This window comes from Trachurus trachurus (assembly GCF_905171665.1).
Source record: "Trachurus trachurus genome assembly, chromosome: 13".
NCBI lineage: Eukaryota > Metazoa > Chordata > Actinopteri > Carangiformes > Carangidae > Trachurus > Trachurus trachurus.
In genome coordinates, this window is record NC_139892.1 from 32,182,624 (window position 1) to 32,200,959 (window position 18,336).

General features: G+C 40.4%; 1 protein-coding gene across 3 annotated transcripts in view; it reads right to left on the reverse strand.

Annotated features, from left to right (window-relative positions):
• The window catches only part of stx1a (syntaxin 1A (brain)), a 66,785-nt gene that overhangs the window by 13,496 nt on the left and 34,953 nt on the right, over positions 1-18,336 (reverse strand). For all 3 annotated transcript variants that reach the window (XM_083984755.1, XM_083984756.1, XM_083984757.1), the window contains 3 exons: positions 7,325-7,399; positions 3,911-3,984; positions 3,620-3,728 (listed from right to left, as the gene is read on the reverse strand). In XM_083984755.1, coding sequence (XP_083840881.1) covers positions 3,620-3,728; positions 3,911-3,984; positions 7,325-7,399 — 258 coding nt within the window. The remainder of the gene's footprint in view (positions 1-3,619; positions 3,729-3,910; positions 3,985-7,324; positions 7,400-18,336) is intronic.

Sequence of the window (18,336 nt, forward strand, 5' to 3'; positions counted from 1 at the left end):
TGACAAATGTACGACGAGACGACTGTCAATCTGTCAATTAAAGGTAAAGTTACAGCCAGGAGTTGGCCTGAAATCAGGGAAACAGTTAGCACAGCTCGGTCCAAGGGTAAAAAAAACAAAAAAAAATCAGCCTGCCAGAACCTCTACCGATCATTGATTATCACACGTCTTGTTTGTTTAACTTGTACCAAGACTGCAGTGTGAAAACATCACATGGTTTTTATGGAGGGAGGGTTATGTGGGTGTGTGGCCTACGTGCCAGACTATTTCTTGGCCGGGATAAGAAACTTCTTGGAGACTTCACCAGTTGCCATTCATGTTTTAACACTTAAAAATGTGGATGAAATAAAACCAGATACATAACATGAAGTAGTAAAGTTCAGAAACACTGGTAGGCTGGTAGACTGCTGGAAAGAGCGAGGCTAGCTGTTTCCCCCTGTTTCTGATCGTTGTGCTGAGCTAAACTAATCATACCCTGGCTAGCAAGTTTAAGTGTACCATTTTCTAAAATGTTTGAACTGTTCCTTAAAGTTAAAAAGCACATTAGGTTAAATATCATGTAACTCTGTTTCTAACTACAGTAGTATTGTAATTTAAAATAGTAGCCAACTGCTAATCGCTAATTCTTCAGCAAAGTCTGAACAGTGAGAACATTTTATCATGGTCATTTTAAAAAAAGTGATGGCATCAAAAATGTAATCCAAGTTACTTTTAAAAGACCAGAGCAAAACAGATTTTTTTTGTATAACTCTGAGAATAAGTTGCTGTTTTATTAGTGTGCCAGACTTTATATTTCAAAGATGTGACAGAAAATATTTTTCTTCCTTACTGCTGGGATATAGAAATCCAAAAGAATACAATGTAGATAAAGGCAATTTATATCTGGACAAGGGGTTATTGTAGGACTGGTGACCAGGCAAATGAGGGCAAGAAATAGCTGTTGTATTGACAATGACATGTTTCCAGTATGTCACCGTTTCTTGTTTCTCTGCATCCAACAGGTTCAACAGAGAAGCAGCAGAGGAAACATCAATAGTCAGTCTGACGGACCAGACTAGATTTCCCTGTGTGTGACACACTCTTATTGATTCACTTACAAACAAGTCAAAGGGGCTGGCACATCAGAGGCAACTCTCTTGCTATACAACCCTAAAGGAATTAAATCGTATTTAAATAGATTGGATTTTAGATTAAATGTATTCAGAGGGGAAAAGCTTTACTGAATACTTCAATCCTGTTCATTTCAAAACAAAAAAACTGCTTTTCTGTCCTGTTCCTTTGTGCTTTCGTTCCATCTCCAAACTCTCCCTGCGTATCTAATCCCTTCCTTGGTGACAGGTGATGTCAGCTAAGGCCTCCTGTGACTCCACCAGCTGACAAATCAAATCCAAATGGATGTGGAGGAGCTCAAGGAAAAAGTGAGTCAGGTGTGTTTAGCTCCATAAGGAGGTTTGGTCGAGCCCTTTGATTAACCTTGGAAAGTGTTGTGTACTGCGTCTGCTGCTCTTTTCAGTGGGACCACGTTGAGTTAGTAGATATACTGGGTGGAGCTCACACAGACTCAGCTGCATATGTCCAATCTAAAGTGACAGATGGGCAGAGGAAATAATGTCTACACCAAGTGCCCTGCAACACAACTACCTGCTCTGCTCTGCTAGTACTCCTTGTTATTCTGTTTGTGTGTACCTGCCTTTGTGTGTAAGGTGACTCTATGAGGATGCCTGTAAGGGCAGCTGGCTCAGTGCAGCCTGCTAGGATGCCGTGGGAGAGGCCATGTCAGTAGTCTGGTCCAGGAGCCCGGGGGCCTGCAGCTAATACCTATCAAATCATATTACAGATAGAGTGTGACACGAGTGAGAGGAGCTGCAGCAACCTGGCATGTGCATGCATATGGGCGTGGGTGTTGGTGATGTATGTGTTTTGGAAAGAGGTCTCAGTGTGGGAGTGGTTGTTTTGGTACAATACACCAGACAAAGTGAGAATAAAATATGGATGGGATGGACTGAAAATGTTCTGTTAACAAATCAATACAAATTGAATAAAGAACTATTTCTTTGGGTGATATAATAACAGCTGGATGTAGGTTTTATGTTATGTTTTCACTGGTGAACATTGTTTCATCTTTGTTTTTACACATTTGTACTATGTGTCTCACATGTTTTATACTCAGGTCTGTGTTCTGTGTTTCACTTGTCAGTGAGACAACTTTCCCTTTTGGGACAATAGAGTTGAAGCACATGGTCAACGTCAACAGGTTGGAGCTGAGGTAGTTTGTCTTCACAAGTCAAGATGAAGCATCTTTTTCCATTAATAATACATATAACAGACAGTGAATAAGTAACATGACCACAGGAGAATTAATGCATTTACGGTAAGTATTATGTGTGGTTTAATAAATCAAACTACATGTCAGTGCATCGGAGTGAATGAGCGACTATTTATCTAAGAGGGTTTCTTCCGCCAGAATCCTCATAGCAAAGTATTCAAACATCTAAACTGCAGAAAGGACTGGCTTCTCCTTTCACCACACAATTTTAACTGACTGAACAGTTGTTGTTAACTTTTTGGAAAAGTTAACAACAAGGGACTGGTCTTACAGTAGCGGTACATCTTCTCCTCACATCCTCATGCTTCCATCCAATAGACATAGTAACCCTGATACCGATCTACTCTGCAGAAGTAAAATACAGTAATTTAAACATTTTCTTTAAACGGTGGAGAATGTGGGTACAGGCTCTATCTTAGATAATTTATCTTAAAACTAACATCTGACAAAAAACGGCAGCAGGAGGAAGGTGAAGAGGATGATACTTGGGCTGAGGATAAAAGACATGCAGAGACATAGAGGTAAGGTTTTCTAATATCTCCTGTTTTAACAAGGACCTAGTTGACTGAGTAAAGCGATCATGAAAACCCATTATGGATGACCAAAGGTTGCACCTAATCGGCACTTACCTTTGCAGAAAAAATATATTGTAGAAAAAAAAAAGATTTGCACATTCAGTGTGTTCAGTAACCATTTGAGAGCATGTCATTTGCCCATGACATACTGCGTTTTGCAGTGGCAGACTGAAGCCCTGAGGGTGTGATCAGACCAGATCATATATGACTGATCTGTCAAACACAGGTCATCAAAAATGAAAATGAGCATCAAGGGCGACAGTTTTATCCCCTGCAGTGTGATTTGTGCGTGGAAGTCGCCCAGTGTGGCATCTGGGGCACCGGCGCCGACACCACACACCAACACAAAAAGTACCATGTCATGATTATTTTTCACCCTTGTTCTGCAGGTTTGACAATGTTGCCTGTTTCTCAACAGTTTTAATTCCTCCTGATTTGTTTCCCAGTCCCGTCTTACCTCTTCCTACACAGACCAGGAAGTGTGAAGCGTGTACTGTCAAGTGGCCAGGGCATGTTTAATGTTTAAGAGGTGATTGTGTAGCCTGACTTATGACGAGCGCTCACTGCTTAGCTCATTCAATCTGCTGGTATGCTCTCAGGAATCTCAACGTTTAAAGAATTTTGAGACACAATGCGTCTGAAAATAGATGCAGATGTTTAAGAAGCCTGCAGTGTTGAGATGTGCGTAGTTAGTTATGTGAGGGTGTGATCTACTCACTGATCTCCAGCTGTCTCTGAATGCGCCCCTTGCAACGCTCCCTGTAGTCCGACTGGGTGGTGTTGTATTCTGACATCACCTCCACAAACTTGCGAGACAGCGTGGAGTGCTACATACACAGTGGGGAACAATAAAACACAGCTCAAACCTACATGGTTTACTACACATTGGTTGAAGGCTTGTATATCCATTGTTGAACATGAGTTGAACATTAAATGCACGAGAACGAGAAAGCTCCACACAGACAGTAACATTTGGGAAACAGCTGTTGACTTTCCCTTCTGAACGCACCTGTGTTTTACGTATCCTCAGGTCAGCTGATGATCTGTTCTGCCCTTCTTCTTGCTCAATGATGTGCTGGATGCCTGGACAGATTCACAAGAATATCCATTCATTCACCCACCGACTAATGGTAACGCCTAACCTTTATCATCAAGAAGACAAAATAAAGTCTACGGCACAACTGGGTAACATATTCATGATTTAGTGTCCAAATGAGTTTTAGCAGTAGACAATGAGTTTCATAAAATCCAAAAGAACTGTAACAGGGATGTACTCTGAAACCTCATGACAATCTGAGAAATAGATGAGGAGATAGATACACTGCTTTATGTTGTGTACACAGTTCACATTTTGACCTGAGGGTGGTGTAGGAAAAAAGTTCAAAGGTCATCCAGAATACATCCATCCAGTCTCAGGAGACAATGATAATATATGCACAGTCAGTGAACGTCTTATAAATCCAGCCATTGGTTTTTGAGATACTCTGCCGTGTGTTTATCAAGTGAAGGACTGAACAGATGGTTGCATGAAAGAAAATGTTGGGGGATAATAATCACAATTGATAATCTGGTGGATAATTCCCATCAGATTCAATGGTAATCTGGTCACTAGTTGTCAAGATGTCTTGCTCTGAACCACAGTGTCTGACACAAAGAGAGAGAGAGAACTTAAAGGTAGAGTCTGTAGGATTTTCCAAAAAAACAAAATATAGACCTATACAAAAGAAATCCTGCTTAATCATCACCTATTATGTTGCTGTATAATAATATAAATATTAAAATATGAGAGTGCCGTTAGTGTAAAGAGCTCCTACATCCTTACATGGTACAAATATCAACTTGTCACGTCAAATCAGTTACTTGGATGGAGAGCATATAATTGGTGGAATGTGGATTTGTGGAAATGGCTGACATTTATTAAAGAAACATATAAAGCTGCTCTTTTTTTGGAGGGTTTATTTCTTAAAAAGATAAATACAACTTTTGCCAGATTGCTGCTTCAAAGTTACACCTGAGGAAGTCTCTGCTGAGCATAATGACATCAATTAATGAGACGGTTGATGCCAGCCCATGTGAAGAACTCAATCAAAAGCTGTCTCATCTGTATTCCCAATTCTTCTGTAATTTCCATGGGGAATAGGTTCATGTGACTTACAATGGTTCCAGCATCTGAAAAATGTGAGAATTCAACATAACATCATTCAACATAAATATCAGTGTGTCCTTTCATCTGATTCAATCCCACCATCCAGGGATACTTCATTTTTTAACATCAACCGTATATTCTTAAAATGTCACAGAAAAACATCCCTTCATTGCAACAACAGTCTACCACAAAGTCCATTATTATACTGTAACTGTTCCAGGAAAAGAAACAAACACATGTGCATATACACACACAAACACACACCCAGCAAGTGGTTACACAAAGGTATCCTGTGGCAACGACTGGTGTGAACTGGAGCGACACAGCTAGAGGTCTGTGATGTGAAGCCTGTTCTGCCTGAGAGCACTTGTGTCAAATATGTGTATCAATGTACGTACAGTATATGCAACATGCCACTGTTAGTCCAGTAATTTTAGGCCAAAAAAGGGGTCAACGTTAAACAAATTGCAACAGAAGCAAACTCAACTGATTTTGTATCCTCAACATGTCCTGAGTGAGGGAAAAAAGCCCCCAAGAATCCCATTAGGGGAAAGTTTCGAAAAACACCCAAACATATCCCATTTATACGCATATAAAAAATTTTTTTCACGTGAATAGGGTCAAATTTGTAACCTTTAGATATCTCCATGAAAATTACTGAGTTGATTACTTACATTAAGACAAACAAAAAATGTATTACAAGTTTTTTGAAATTATTTGTTAACATGAGCAAATTTGCATAAATCTGCATAAATCTGCATAAATTCCACCGTTTTGACGGCACATGTATATATGAAGTTGCTGTGGTGGTACCGGCTTGAAAACTGGAATGAGTTGACTCCATCGGTCAACCGACAAGTTGACCACTTTAAATTTCAAAAAAAAAATATATATATTTTTTCATTTTACCCTATTCATGTGAAAAAAATGTTTTATATGCGTATTAATGGGATATGTTTGGGTGTTTTTCTAAACTTTCCCCTAATGGGATTCTTCGGGCTTTTTTTCCCTCACTCAGGACATGCTGAGGATACAAAATCAGTTGAGTTTGCTTCTGTTGCAATTTGTTTAACCTTTTCTCATAAAATGACTGGACTATGTGTGTGTGATAGGTGTGTGTATCTGTGGGACATGAAGGATGACGGATAGAGGCAATTATCCTCTCGCTCTGCGATGAAGTTGTGTTCCATTTCTTGAAAGATAGTGTACAGGCCGACAACTATTTTATCTCCAAGCCATACTGGACACCTGAAAATGACTAATGTGGGGAGTTTTTCATGCCTAATGATTTCAGTAAGGGCATCTAAATAAAAAAAATAAAAAAATAAAAAAGCCAGAAGAGGAAATTAAAAAGGGATTAAAAACTGATGTAAAGCTTTGTAAATTGTAAATCAGAGAATAAGAAGATTATAAGACTCAAACATATACAGTATGAACATATGCAAATGCACAATGGATGCAGAAGATAAATGTTTGGGGGTAGACCATTCACACCAGTGTGAATAAAACTCGAGTGTGTGCTCGTCCATATGAATCACAGCTAACACCTCTGTGGCAAGTGACAGTAACCACTCTCTTAAAGAAGCAGTGAATGGTGTCTGTTAGCTGCCAAATGCTTTTCAGTTCATTGTCTACTTATGTCTCACTTGTATCCCTCTCTCCTTTGCTGAGACAGCAACACAGCTGTCCCATCACATGACAGACAAACAGCTGTGCAAGCGAGTCATGGATATAGAAATAAAGAGGGAAAGGGAAGTTAGGGCCTTTCAATATATAATTTTACACGAAAAACGACTTCAGTGATTAATCAATATTGAAAACAGATGTCAAATAGAAGTAAACAGAAAAAGTATAATCTTTATTTGTCATTGCAAATAAAACACAACAAAACTTTGTTTTAGCAGCAATCTAAGAGAGCTCAAAGATCAAAGAGCTATGTGTCTACGATTAAACTGACTGATGTTTTCAGCTCAGCTTTGTTAAAAAATCCCTCATAAAAGTAATTGTGTAAAAATACCAATCATTCGTCAGTTGGAACTTCAAAAAAATGAATGTTGTTTTCCTCTTTTATATTATTATGATCTAACAACATTTTTTGAATGTGGATCAGACTACGGAAGAAATAAAGTGTCTTGTTCTGGTAACTCGGACAGGCATTTGTCAGTGTTTGAAATTTTAATCAAGTTGAACAGAGACACACAAACAGTTTAATTTTATTCAGAAAAATCGTTATTAGTTGGAGCACCAGCAGCAGGAAAACAGAAGAACTGTACTCACTCTTTAATTTGGAGCGCACTTTGTTGGCCAACTTCTTGATGTCTGCCATAAGATCCTCCAGCTCAGCCTTGGTTTCTGAGGAGAGGAGAGGAGAGGAGAGGAGAGGAGAGGAGAGGAGAGGAGAGGAGAGGAGAGGAGAGGAGAGGAGAGGAGAGGAGGAGGGGCTTGTGTGAAAATCAGACGTAAAAACACACACTTGTACATGCTAACTTTGCACAGAAAAAAACTGTGAGACAGCCAGTTTTCACAGGTACGGAGTTAATACTGACACACATGAAACGACTCTGTATCTGTGCGAACAGAGACAAACAATTTATCAGTTTCATTCTTTCTCTTTTTTGCAGTGAGAGCATCTCCTTCAGTTCACTTTCCACTGTCCTCACTGTCCCCCCCACACACCCCCCCACACATGCACACGCACACGCACACACAAAGTTGAAACCCATATGGGAAGATGGGTACATGCGGGGGTGGACAACTAAGATGAGTTATTTTGGTGACCAGAGGAACAAGTGAAAGCAGCACAATCTGGGCTACAACAGGATGAACGGATTGTTACCAGCAGGAAAATGTTATCAGGAGGAGGAACTGGGCAGATTTCAATGATGACTAATCAAAGCAGCAGCTCTCAAGTTTGACATTCGGGCAGTGGAATATTTTCTCGTCCAGGAGGCAAAACTGCATACATACATTACAGCAATGAAAATAAATGAAAAAAAGGTAATTCACTGAGGTCAGAGGACATCTTGAGGAGACCTCCGCTCCTCCCCATGATTTGACTTGTATAAAAAAAGGACACATATGGTGGCCAGTAGAGCACATGTTTTTAAGTTGAGCATTTATTAAAGGGATGCTTGAAACAGAGTGTGTACACTGTGTTGCCCAAAGGCTCAAGTTGGTAGCTGTTTACACACATTTGAATAAAACACCAAAAAATCCTGCAAAGGAGCACTACATGCATAATTGGGATAACACAGGGATAACAGGAAACATTAACTCCAATTGCTCCCATCAACACTTCATCTGCAATTATTTTAAAGGAGACATATTATGCCCCTTTTGCACAAATTTAAATAGTTCCCAGGTGTCTTAAAGACATATCTGTGACATGCTTCGGTCAAAATACCCCAAGGATCAAACATCACAGCTCTTTTTATCCGCTCAAAACAGCCCCTGCTTGCCCCGCCCCACCCCTTCTTCCGGTCCCAGGTAGGGGTGGGGTTATGTAAATTTAAAAACTAATGACATCATTGAATGACAACTGAGGGAACAGCTCGTAAAACCACGTGGATTTCAACCTAGGGAGCCTGCACATTACAGATTTTTTGTCAATTCTCACATTTTGGGGGCCAGAAGGCAAGACAAACACCCAAATATATGTTAAAGAGCCTTCAAAAAGTGATATTTCCATATGTCCCCTTTAAAGTTGAAAGAATTTTAATCATTTTCAAGAGAAAATAACAAAAAGTTGCTGGTTCCAACTTCTGCAATTTGGCCCTACTTGACCCGCTCCTGGAGATCTCGTGAGAGCTCTGTCACTCCGAGCCCAGCGCTGATGTACTTTATCTGTGACCTGAGTAAATTCTACTATTTTGTACTACTCAATGGTACTTTCTTGGGATAACACTCTCCCCCTTCGTTAGATAGGGTGTGAAACACAGGTGACACTAGGTAACACACAGGGAATAACCTGAATATCTCGTTTGATCAGCTTTTGACGAGCTGTGACAAATTTTAATGAGCACTGTTCACATTTTTTTGACCATATTAAAAAAAAAGTGACAGATGTAACTGTGTGACGCATGAAAAAGGGAAGCATAAGAGGAGAGGCACTTCTGCACTGCTGACCACTCATTGCATTAGGTGGGTGGGTTTGTCAGACTGTTGGTTTCAGAGACTGTCGGCCACAGGTGTAGCAGAGGAGGCATCCCGACGTCTCGTTTGAAGCAGCTGAGCCCGTCACTGAGCCTGACCTTTGCTGTGCTGTTATAATTGTTGTGGAGTATGTGAAAGGAAGGAGGTTTCTGTCAGTGATTAAAACAAACCTGTGTCTGTAAAGGAGAAGACAGTTTTTCTCATCAGCGCAATCTTCAAAAGGCAGCGGCACTGAAGGATGGTTGGAGTGGTTGTCACATCATGTGGCCGTCTTGAAGAAAAACTGACACACTCATCCTTTTAATCTTTTTCTCCCTTCTGTTGCTCATTACAGCTACAGCCCAACCTGCAGTTTCATAATTATATTTTGCAGGCACTTCGGGTTATTACACATGCTCTGAATAAACATTTTATCTGATGGTGCTGGTCAGGAAAATAATTAGCTTTATGGGTTTCCTCTGTGGCTGGAATCGGCCACAGGGATGAGGATGAGGAGCTCGGACCTCCAAATGGAGCTCAAAGCTTCTCTACATTGAGAGGAAGCAGCACGCCTCCCCTTGGAGGTTTTCTGGGCATGTCCAACAGCGATCTTGGAGTAGACCCCAAACACATTGAAAGCATTATAAATCCAATTTAGTGTGGGAATACCTCAGGATCCCCGGAGAGGAGCTGGGAAGCTGGGGGCTTCTGCTTAGCCAGCTGCCACTGCAACCCTACTCCAGCTAAGTGGAAGAAAATGGATGGATATTTTGGCATCACAGGTACAAATCAAACTGCACTGAGCCCTAATTTGACCACATCTGGTTACACTTCATTTCAGCTGCACCAATTTGGCTTCCATAAGCACTATGAATATTTAATAAGTGGTTTATAACACACAATTATGTAGTGGAAACCACCATTTTAATTTACATTATACAATCTAACAATTATAGTTCATTAGCCATATTTCATATTCACCCAAACTGTGGTTTATTCATTGTATTGGCATTTTTATTTCAGTCACCACTTATGGGTTCTCACAGATGGCATAGTCGTTGTTGATAAATACATTAACTCATATTTGTTTTCAACTACATCATAATGTATTAAAATGTTGTATACTGCATATAAATATTAAACCGGTTGCTTATATAGTGTTGATTTTCAGTACAGACTGGGGAGAAAGTGATGCCAGGTGAGGAGAACAAAAAGGAGAGAAAGCAGAAAACAGAACGGCTTTCACACCAAGTCTCCCTCACATATTCTCCCTGGAGCCTTACGTGCCATTTTTAGAACATTGCAAAGGAAAGAGAGAGGCATTTATCATCTTAATGCCAAAAGAGACCCAAATCTCCATATGTTAACACGTTCCTAGGAAGCAAGCCACAATTACAGTAGAGACTGTCCTTTAAGTCCAACTATTCAATCATGCCGCCTTCAGAACTTCATCAGTGTGAGTTTGTCTCTGCAGAAGCCCAATAAGACCAGTAACAAACAGAGGAAGGGCGTGAGGGAAGACTTATAGCAAACATCGACACAATCTCATCACACAGCATGAGGAAGACGTCACCCACTGCTAGATGTTCAATCACTACAAAATAATATTTGCACATATTCTGTGACAAGAAAGAGGCTTAAAAACTGAGATAATCTATTTCTCTGCACAGTACATCTATAGACTACATGAGTATGGACTTCATGAAGGAAAACATGACTGGTACACTGAGCTGGAAATATAAAACCCAGTCAACAGAAAGCGGAGGGTCCACAGTGTGATAAACTGGGATAAATCCTCTAACCAGCTTGCCTGATAACATACAACTATAACAGCTCAGTGGAGATGGTGAACCTATTACAAACTGATGAGAACAGCTCTACAAGCTTTTAATCTACTTAACAGTCGTATTTCCATATCAGCAAACATCAGCCTGTGGTAGATCAGGGCTCAGTGGGACAGAGCGGTCGACATGCAGGGGCGCTAACTGATAAAATGACGTAATTTTATACCCGGATGCCAAACACAGGCTCATTTAAATATTAAAGCAGATATCAGTGGAATGTTTTTGTTAATATAAGTCCTAAATAGTCCTATTTTCCGTCAGCAATCACTTACATGAAGTATTTCAGCCTAAACACGAGTCTCTCCGTCACTCTGCTCTGCTGTAACCCGAGGAGAAAATTTTCCTTGTGGGATACAAGTGTTATCCAATGAGGAGAGAGAACGGCATGAAGGGCTGTGTGTGCAGCCAAGGGATGCGCGTGAATGTGGTGACGTAGCACGAGGACCAATTGATGCCTGACAAGGGCGGGGGCTGCTAACTCATGGTGCGTTCAAAGAAACTCGTACTTTGTGTTTTTCCTTCCTGTGAAGTCATACCAGTTCGATCTGGTACGAGTTCACGGGTCGGAAGTTACGAGTGGCCGTTATAGGGAACTTTCACAGACAACAGGATGGTAAAAACACGAGCTACGGGTTACCTGGAACGCTACCAAGTCGTAGTTGTGACTTGAAGCTGTAACTTACGGTTTCAAAAGCCTGCCTTGAACGCAGCATTAGCCGAAACGGCCGTGAAGCTGATATCTGCTTTAAATGGCTGAAACCAAGGAGTTTTTTATGACAATACTGTCTATTTTAGACAGAGTAGTAGACAGAGTGAGGATCATGTAAGATCACTGATCAGACTCAGGCCAGGAAAGTTGCAGTGATCCTATCCACATACAGTAGGATAGGATAGGATGCTCATTATTGTGTTTCAAATGGCCAAATTGGTTTTTGTCATTAGTTGACATCCGTATGCAGCCCAAAATCTGATTCAACATTTATTTACTTATCCTTTGACCTGTTTTGGGCTGAGCAGTTGACCACATCTATCTTTGTTCATTTTATTTGACTGAATGACCTAAAACTAAAAAAACAGAGGAGCACAGGGCAAACAGAAACCATGAACTTTACCTTTATCCCGTTGACCTTTTCACCACTGGTTTGTCAAAGATACACACAAAGAAGAAAACAGTGTAAATACAGCAAATCTACTGTCTTGCCTAAAAAAATAGGAGGAAACCATGAAAAGCCGAAGAGAAAAGAAATGTAAAGGTATGTTAAAATAACACCAAGATTAATATTAAATCAATGTGGAACATGGGGATAAAGAAAGCTAGAGAGCTAATGTGGAAAATAGTTTTATTTCTGCAGGCAGTTTCCTCTGTATATAATCGAATAAAATTGCATCTCTGGACAAAAACTTTCCTGCCCACGGCCACATGTGTGCAGCATACATTAGGTTTGTCAGGGTCAGACGCTGAACTCAGGTGGTGGGTTGAGGCCTGAAGGCCAAAATGAATAAACAGTGCTTAGTGGTGGATGTGTGTGTGCGTGTGTGTGTGTGTTGGGGACAATTGGTTAAAACTGGTTAAAACTGTAATTTGATTACTAGCTGTACTGGATGTATTTTTTCAGAATTGTTTAACAGTGTTTTGTGTTGTCTTCGCTTATCCACAGCTTCAGAAACGGTCCTTGTTACTTTACAGAAACGATTTGTTAGAATGGTTACATACTCTGAGCCACTTGCAAGTTCAGGTCCACTGTTTCAAGAACTTAATTTCATGAATGTTTATGATATCAATGTGTATCAGATCTGTTTATTTGTGTTTCAGCATAGAATGAATATTTTACCTGGTAGTTTCTCTCATATATTTATGTATAACAACCAAGTCCATAGCTACCAGACACGAAACTCCTCCAACCTCCACACTGCCTTCTTTAGAACTGCTCTTGGTCAATTCGTTATCAAGGTCCACGTCTCTGGAATCAGCTACCTGACTATCTGAAAAAAATTATTAATTTAACATCATTTAAAAAGGCTCTCAAAAAGTACCTCATCAGTCAAACCATGTACCATCAAACATAAGACAATTATTGTCATGTTTTTCTTTTGTCTCTCTCTCTCTCTTTCTCTCTTACTCCTTCCTTATGAGCTTATTCATTATTTTTGTTTTGTATTATTCATTTATGTATGTTTTTTTTTTTTTTAATTTCTTATTTCCTTATATTTTACTGTTTAATCTCTTACTTTTCTACTTATTTTTCATTATTGTTCAATTATTTTCCTAGGTTATTTGTTTTTAAATCTTTGAATATGTTGGGTGAGGTTTTCATATAAGCCCTCTTGGGTTTCATACCTCCCCTTTGCACATCCCAGTAATGTTGATTGTTCATGTTGTTTATTTATATGATATTGTTTGTGCTAAATAAATTAATTAAAAAAAAGAAAAAAAAAGAAACGGTCTCAGTTGTGTGAGCAGCCTCTGAGCTAACCTGCTGAGGTCATCGGCGCTGGCTTCACACCGACACAAAACACAAATGTCTACTTAGTTTTGGGCCATGTGTGTAGCGTGTGTGCGTCTGTGGACTGTGTGCTAAGGAGCTGGATTAGATTTCCCCCTCGTGTTTACCACACAGAGGAGGCCAACCTGCTCGATCAAGTGTCTATTCAGCCTCATTATTGGCTGTCTGAAAAGAGGAGGAGAACAGACACTGATGAATAAGTAGAGGGAGAAGTGAGAGGGAAGCAAATTAGAGGGCAAAACTGAGGAGTCAATTGAGCGGTGGCTTCACACTCCTGCCTTCTCCCCGCAGCTCTCACACAGAATCTCCAGGTCACGCTTGTTGCCATCATTAAGACTGTGTTGCTATGGCGATGTGTGCAGTCGGTCCTCTCGCCAGCATCAGATTCAAAGTGGAAGAGGCAACGAGAGAGCCGCAGAGCGAGAGCCAGAGATACGCCACGAGGCGGGAAGAAATGGGAGGCAATGTGGGAGCAAGAAGACGGTGCTCCCATGACATTTAATCCAATGTTTAATCCAATGTATAATAATAATTTCACTCTCTTTTTTAAGGATTACTTTCATGACCTTTTTGACTTCACTTCAAAGTTGTAAGTTAAAGGAGCATTATCGCAAATACAGCAGTAATAGCATAAAACAAACTGAAATATGCAAAAGATGGGTCGGGGGGAGCCATAACTAAATTTACAAAAAAAATCGCCAACAGTAGTGTCCGTGGGGCAAATGCAGCATTTGTCTTTGTTATGATCCAAGCCGGCGCGGCGCTTGCTGCGTTCAATTGCACTCGGAACTCGCAAATCCGACCTCCGAACCGGAAAAATGCAACAGTAAATTGTAATGTAGCAGTGTTAGGCTGCTCACAGTCACTGAATCGTCCCACTACGGTCTGCACGTCACACCAACGATCATACATTTGTAGGAGGAAGTTGCAGTTGCTGTTGTTGCCGTTGTTGTGGTTGTGCGCGAGTAGAGCTGCCGCTTCCACTAGCGAGTTTTCTTTTTCCTTTCCCGCGATTGCACGTTCATTCAGCCTGGTGAGGGAGGAGGAGGAGGGAGGAGGGGGGAGGGGGGAGGAGGGAGGAGGAGGGGGAGAAGGGGAGGACTAAACGAGGCTCCTCTCTCTCTCTGACAGCTGCCCGCTTGTTTATATCTGATATGCTCCGCCTGGCTCCATCTAGTGGCCGAATTAAGAATTTGGATTTGCGATAATGCTCCTTTAAGAGAACAAAACAAGAAAAATGTAGGGAGAACTCCGGGATAACTCTGGTGATACTCAATGGATTTACTGCAACAAAAAAATCAATGAAATCAACAAAACCAAGAAGAATTTATGCTACCAACACAAATCACCTGTAACCAAATTCTTATATAACTAATAACGTCTGTCACTGACTTTCATTGTAGTTCAGAAAATATTAAAACTGATAAACTAAGCTTGTGGTTGACAGGATACTTGGCTCTATGAACATGACACGTGATTTAATTTCAGTCTTCTCATGGTCCTGTCTCTGCTGATCTGATTATGCAGAATAAACCAGACTATTTCAAATTAAGATATACCGTAGGAAAAACAAAAATCGACACACGTTTCCTAAGACACAACTGGGATCACTTCTGCGGCGGCTCTCTTGTGCCTTTTCAGTGCATTAATGTGTCAGCGCTGTGGCCAAAGCTTGTTTACCGTTTTCAGAAATGTAAGAGTGGTGCATTGGGATGATAGGAGCTGATGACTTGCCTCTGTTCTCACTATACACTCACCGCACAATCTGACAATCTGCAGATTGATGTTGTGTGGTTTTGACACAAATTGTAAACCAGGATTTTAATAGACCCATCTCACACATGGAGACAGAACCACAAACACTATTGTCATAATACACTCTAATGGCTAACCCAAACCCTAATAAGTTTATTTTGATACATAACAAACACTGCATTTTTGCCATTACTACACTAACACACCACTCGTGTACTGTGAACTGCAGGTGATGCTCCTTCACTTCTACATTGGCTAGAAACTAAAGAATCCATTTGTTTTAAACCTTCAAGAAGACATGAAAACTAGAGAATAACTACAAAAGTATCCTTTAAAGAGAGAGACCCTAAACAAGTTTTTCTGTATTATTAGGTACATGCATGTGGCATATGACATCAACCACCAGGTCACACGTACGATTTGATTATTCCTGAATACAGTTATTCCCACAGGGGGCAGTTTACTGGGAACAGATTAAACTCTGTCATATTTGTCCTGACAAAATGAAATTGGAACAACTGAATAAATCCAGAGAAACAAAGCAGACCAGACAGGAACAAGCTCAGCCAGCACTTTACACTTTCAATCAAAGACACACACACAAGTTCCAGTTTTTGTGCTGGAGTTATCAGGCTGATGGCAATAGCTTTATACTTAGAGGTATTGATCTTATCACTATATTTCAGCAAGACATTGAATGAGGATACTTTGGTGAATGTCCTCAACTGAGCCATCAGCCTAACCCTGCACCTGAGGCTCAGTATTACAGTACATCGTCATCCTACAGTAAACGGTCTGTTTGCAGCATCATATCTGAGGGCCTTTGCAAACACAACTTGATTTCTCACGCACTGCCAACCTTCATGTCTACTGATCAGGACGATATATATGACTTCAGAAATAGAGTAAGAGAGCATGCTATGAGGATTTTGGAAAAGATTAAAGCAGAAGTAAGCAGAATTTTTGTGTTAATATAAGTCTTAAATAGTTATATCTTCCGACAGCAATCACTTATATAGAGTGTTTGGTCTGAAACACGGGTCTGTCAGTCACTCTGCTCTGCTCTAAGCCGAGGAGAAAACTTTCCTTGTATCCTACAACCTTTATCCAATGAGGAGAGAGAACGGCATAAAGGGGCGGTCCTCTATGTGTGTGCAGCCAAGGGATGCGCGTGAATGTGGTGACGTAGGGACGAGGGCGGGGGCTGCTAACTCCATCGGCTGACAGGAAGTTAGCCAAAACGACCGGATCGCTTACTTCTGCTTTAACACCCTTAGTTTATGGTTAGTTTAGTTTATTATTACGGGACAATGTACAATACCATTAATCCAGAACAGAGAAGAGATGGTTGTACCAGATTTAGCCACTAGGGCTAATTTCCATCTGTAGTCCCAACATAAAACTCACAATACAATCACAATAAAATACAGTTTACAGAAAAATACAGATCACAGTAAAATACAGGAGAAACCCAAGACATAGAACAACACATGGACGGCACAGAGGCAACACACACACCGCCGCCCAGTAGCCACATGGACAACAGGGGGACAGACATTGAAAACACAGACTTACATCTCCTCATTCAGAATAGAGGAACACAGAACACCAAAAAAGAAATAGTAGGCAAAGTGCAAGGTGCCCATAGCAGCAGGATGTTGACCGTCATACACTATGTGTGGTGGACATATCAGTAGGCTACAGTAGCTGTGTAGTTGACAAAGTGCAAAAGTGCTCATAGCAGCATTGTTATTCACAGTATTGATAGTAATAAATAAAGTGGTAATAAGTAAAACATGAAAGTGGCAACAGTGGCAGATGTAATACCAACAATGGTAGTTCTCAGTTACAAAAAATAAAAAGTTACCAACTATGGTAATGTGACAGGTATATCTATGGATATCAGAAGAAAACAGAGACAAAAAGTGCTAACGAAGAAGAGAAACAACCCAATGAGTCGGGCAGAGAGCCTGACAGCACCATCTAATGTTGGCAACTTTGATGGCAAAGGAGCCATTTCTTTGTAGTAAGATAGAAACTGCGATAGTTTTTGTTGGTCTTCAGGTCGTTGGGGAGACTGTTCCATTCACCAATGGCCTTAACAGAAAAAGCTGATTGGCCAAAGGTGGATTTTCGAAATGGAATTTTACAGTCTCCACACCCTCACTGTCTGGGTCAACTCTCCCACATTAACTTTTTGCTTTACATCAGCTTTAGCAGCAGCATTTATCCTCTTTATTCACACATTTAACCACTATCCAGTCAGCAGCCTGCTTCTCACACTGATAAATTGGGTTCTATTATTATAATGGCATAACGTGTGTGTGTCAATCTGATGTCAGGATGCCATGACACTGACGAGACACCGAGCCGATTTCTGCTTCCTCCTTTCTAACTCAGGGTCAATCGCTGTCATTGCAGTCTCTGACTTGTAGCCATTTATCTTCTTTCTCCATCTCACAGTCTGTGTGTGTGTGTCTGCCTCTGCTCTCTCTGTAAATATATCACCAGTCCTTTGTCTGTTTGCTGCGCTTATTGATCGTCTAGAGTCCAGGTGTCTGATGTTTCAGAGAGACTGAAACATCTGAGCTCATTCCTCAAACATTACAGATTATTTGCCTTAGTGCAGGAGTGATGGCGAACTGATGGTAGAGATAAAGTCCAGTCAATAATTTAAATAATAGGTACCATTGAAGTCCTGGTTATAGACTTTTAGACTTTGGACTTTTCCTTCACTGCATGATGAGCTCACAGTCACAAATAGAAATACAACAATATTGTTTCCCTAGTAGTAGGCAAATAAAATACAGTAACTATACAAAATAGCAGACAAAGACACTGCTATGTGCCCAGTGGACCGCTCTAATAAATAGTTGTCTCATACATTGTGACCGTATTTTCTACGGTAAAATTCTGGCAACCACAGCTGCCAGTATTTTTCTGTAAATTCTACAGAATTCTTTTTACATGTATTACTGTAGCCATTTTTTTTGTATATATTTGCAAGATTTATTTACAATATAATTCCACTGTATAGTTTAATTCATGTGTTTCA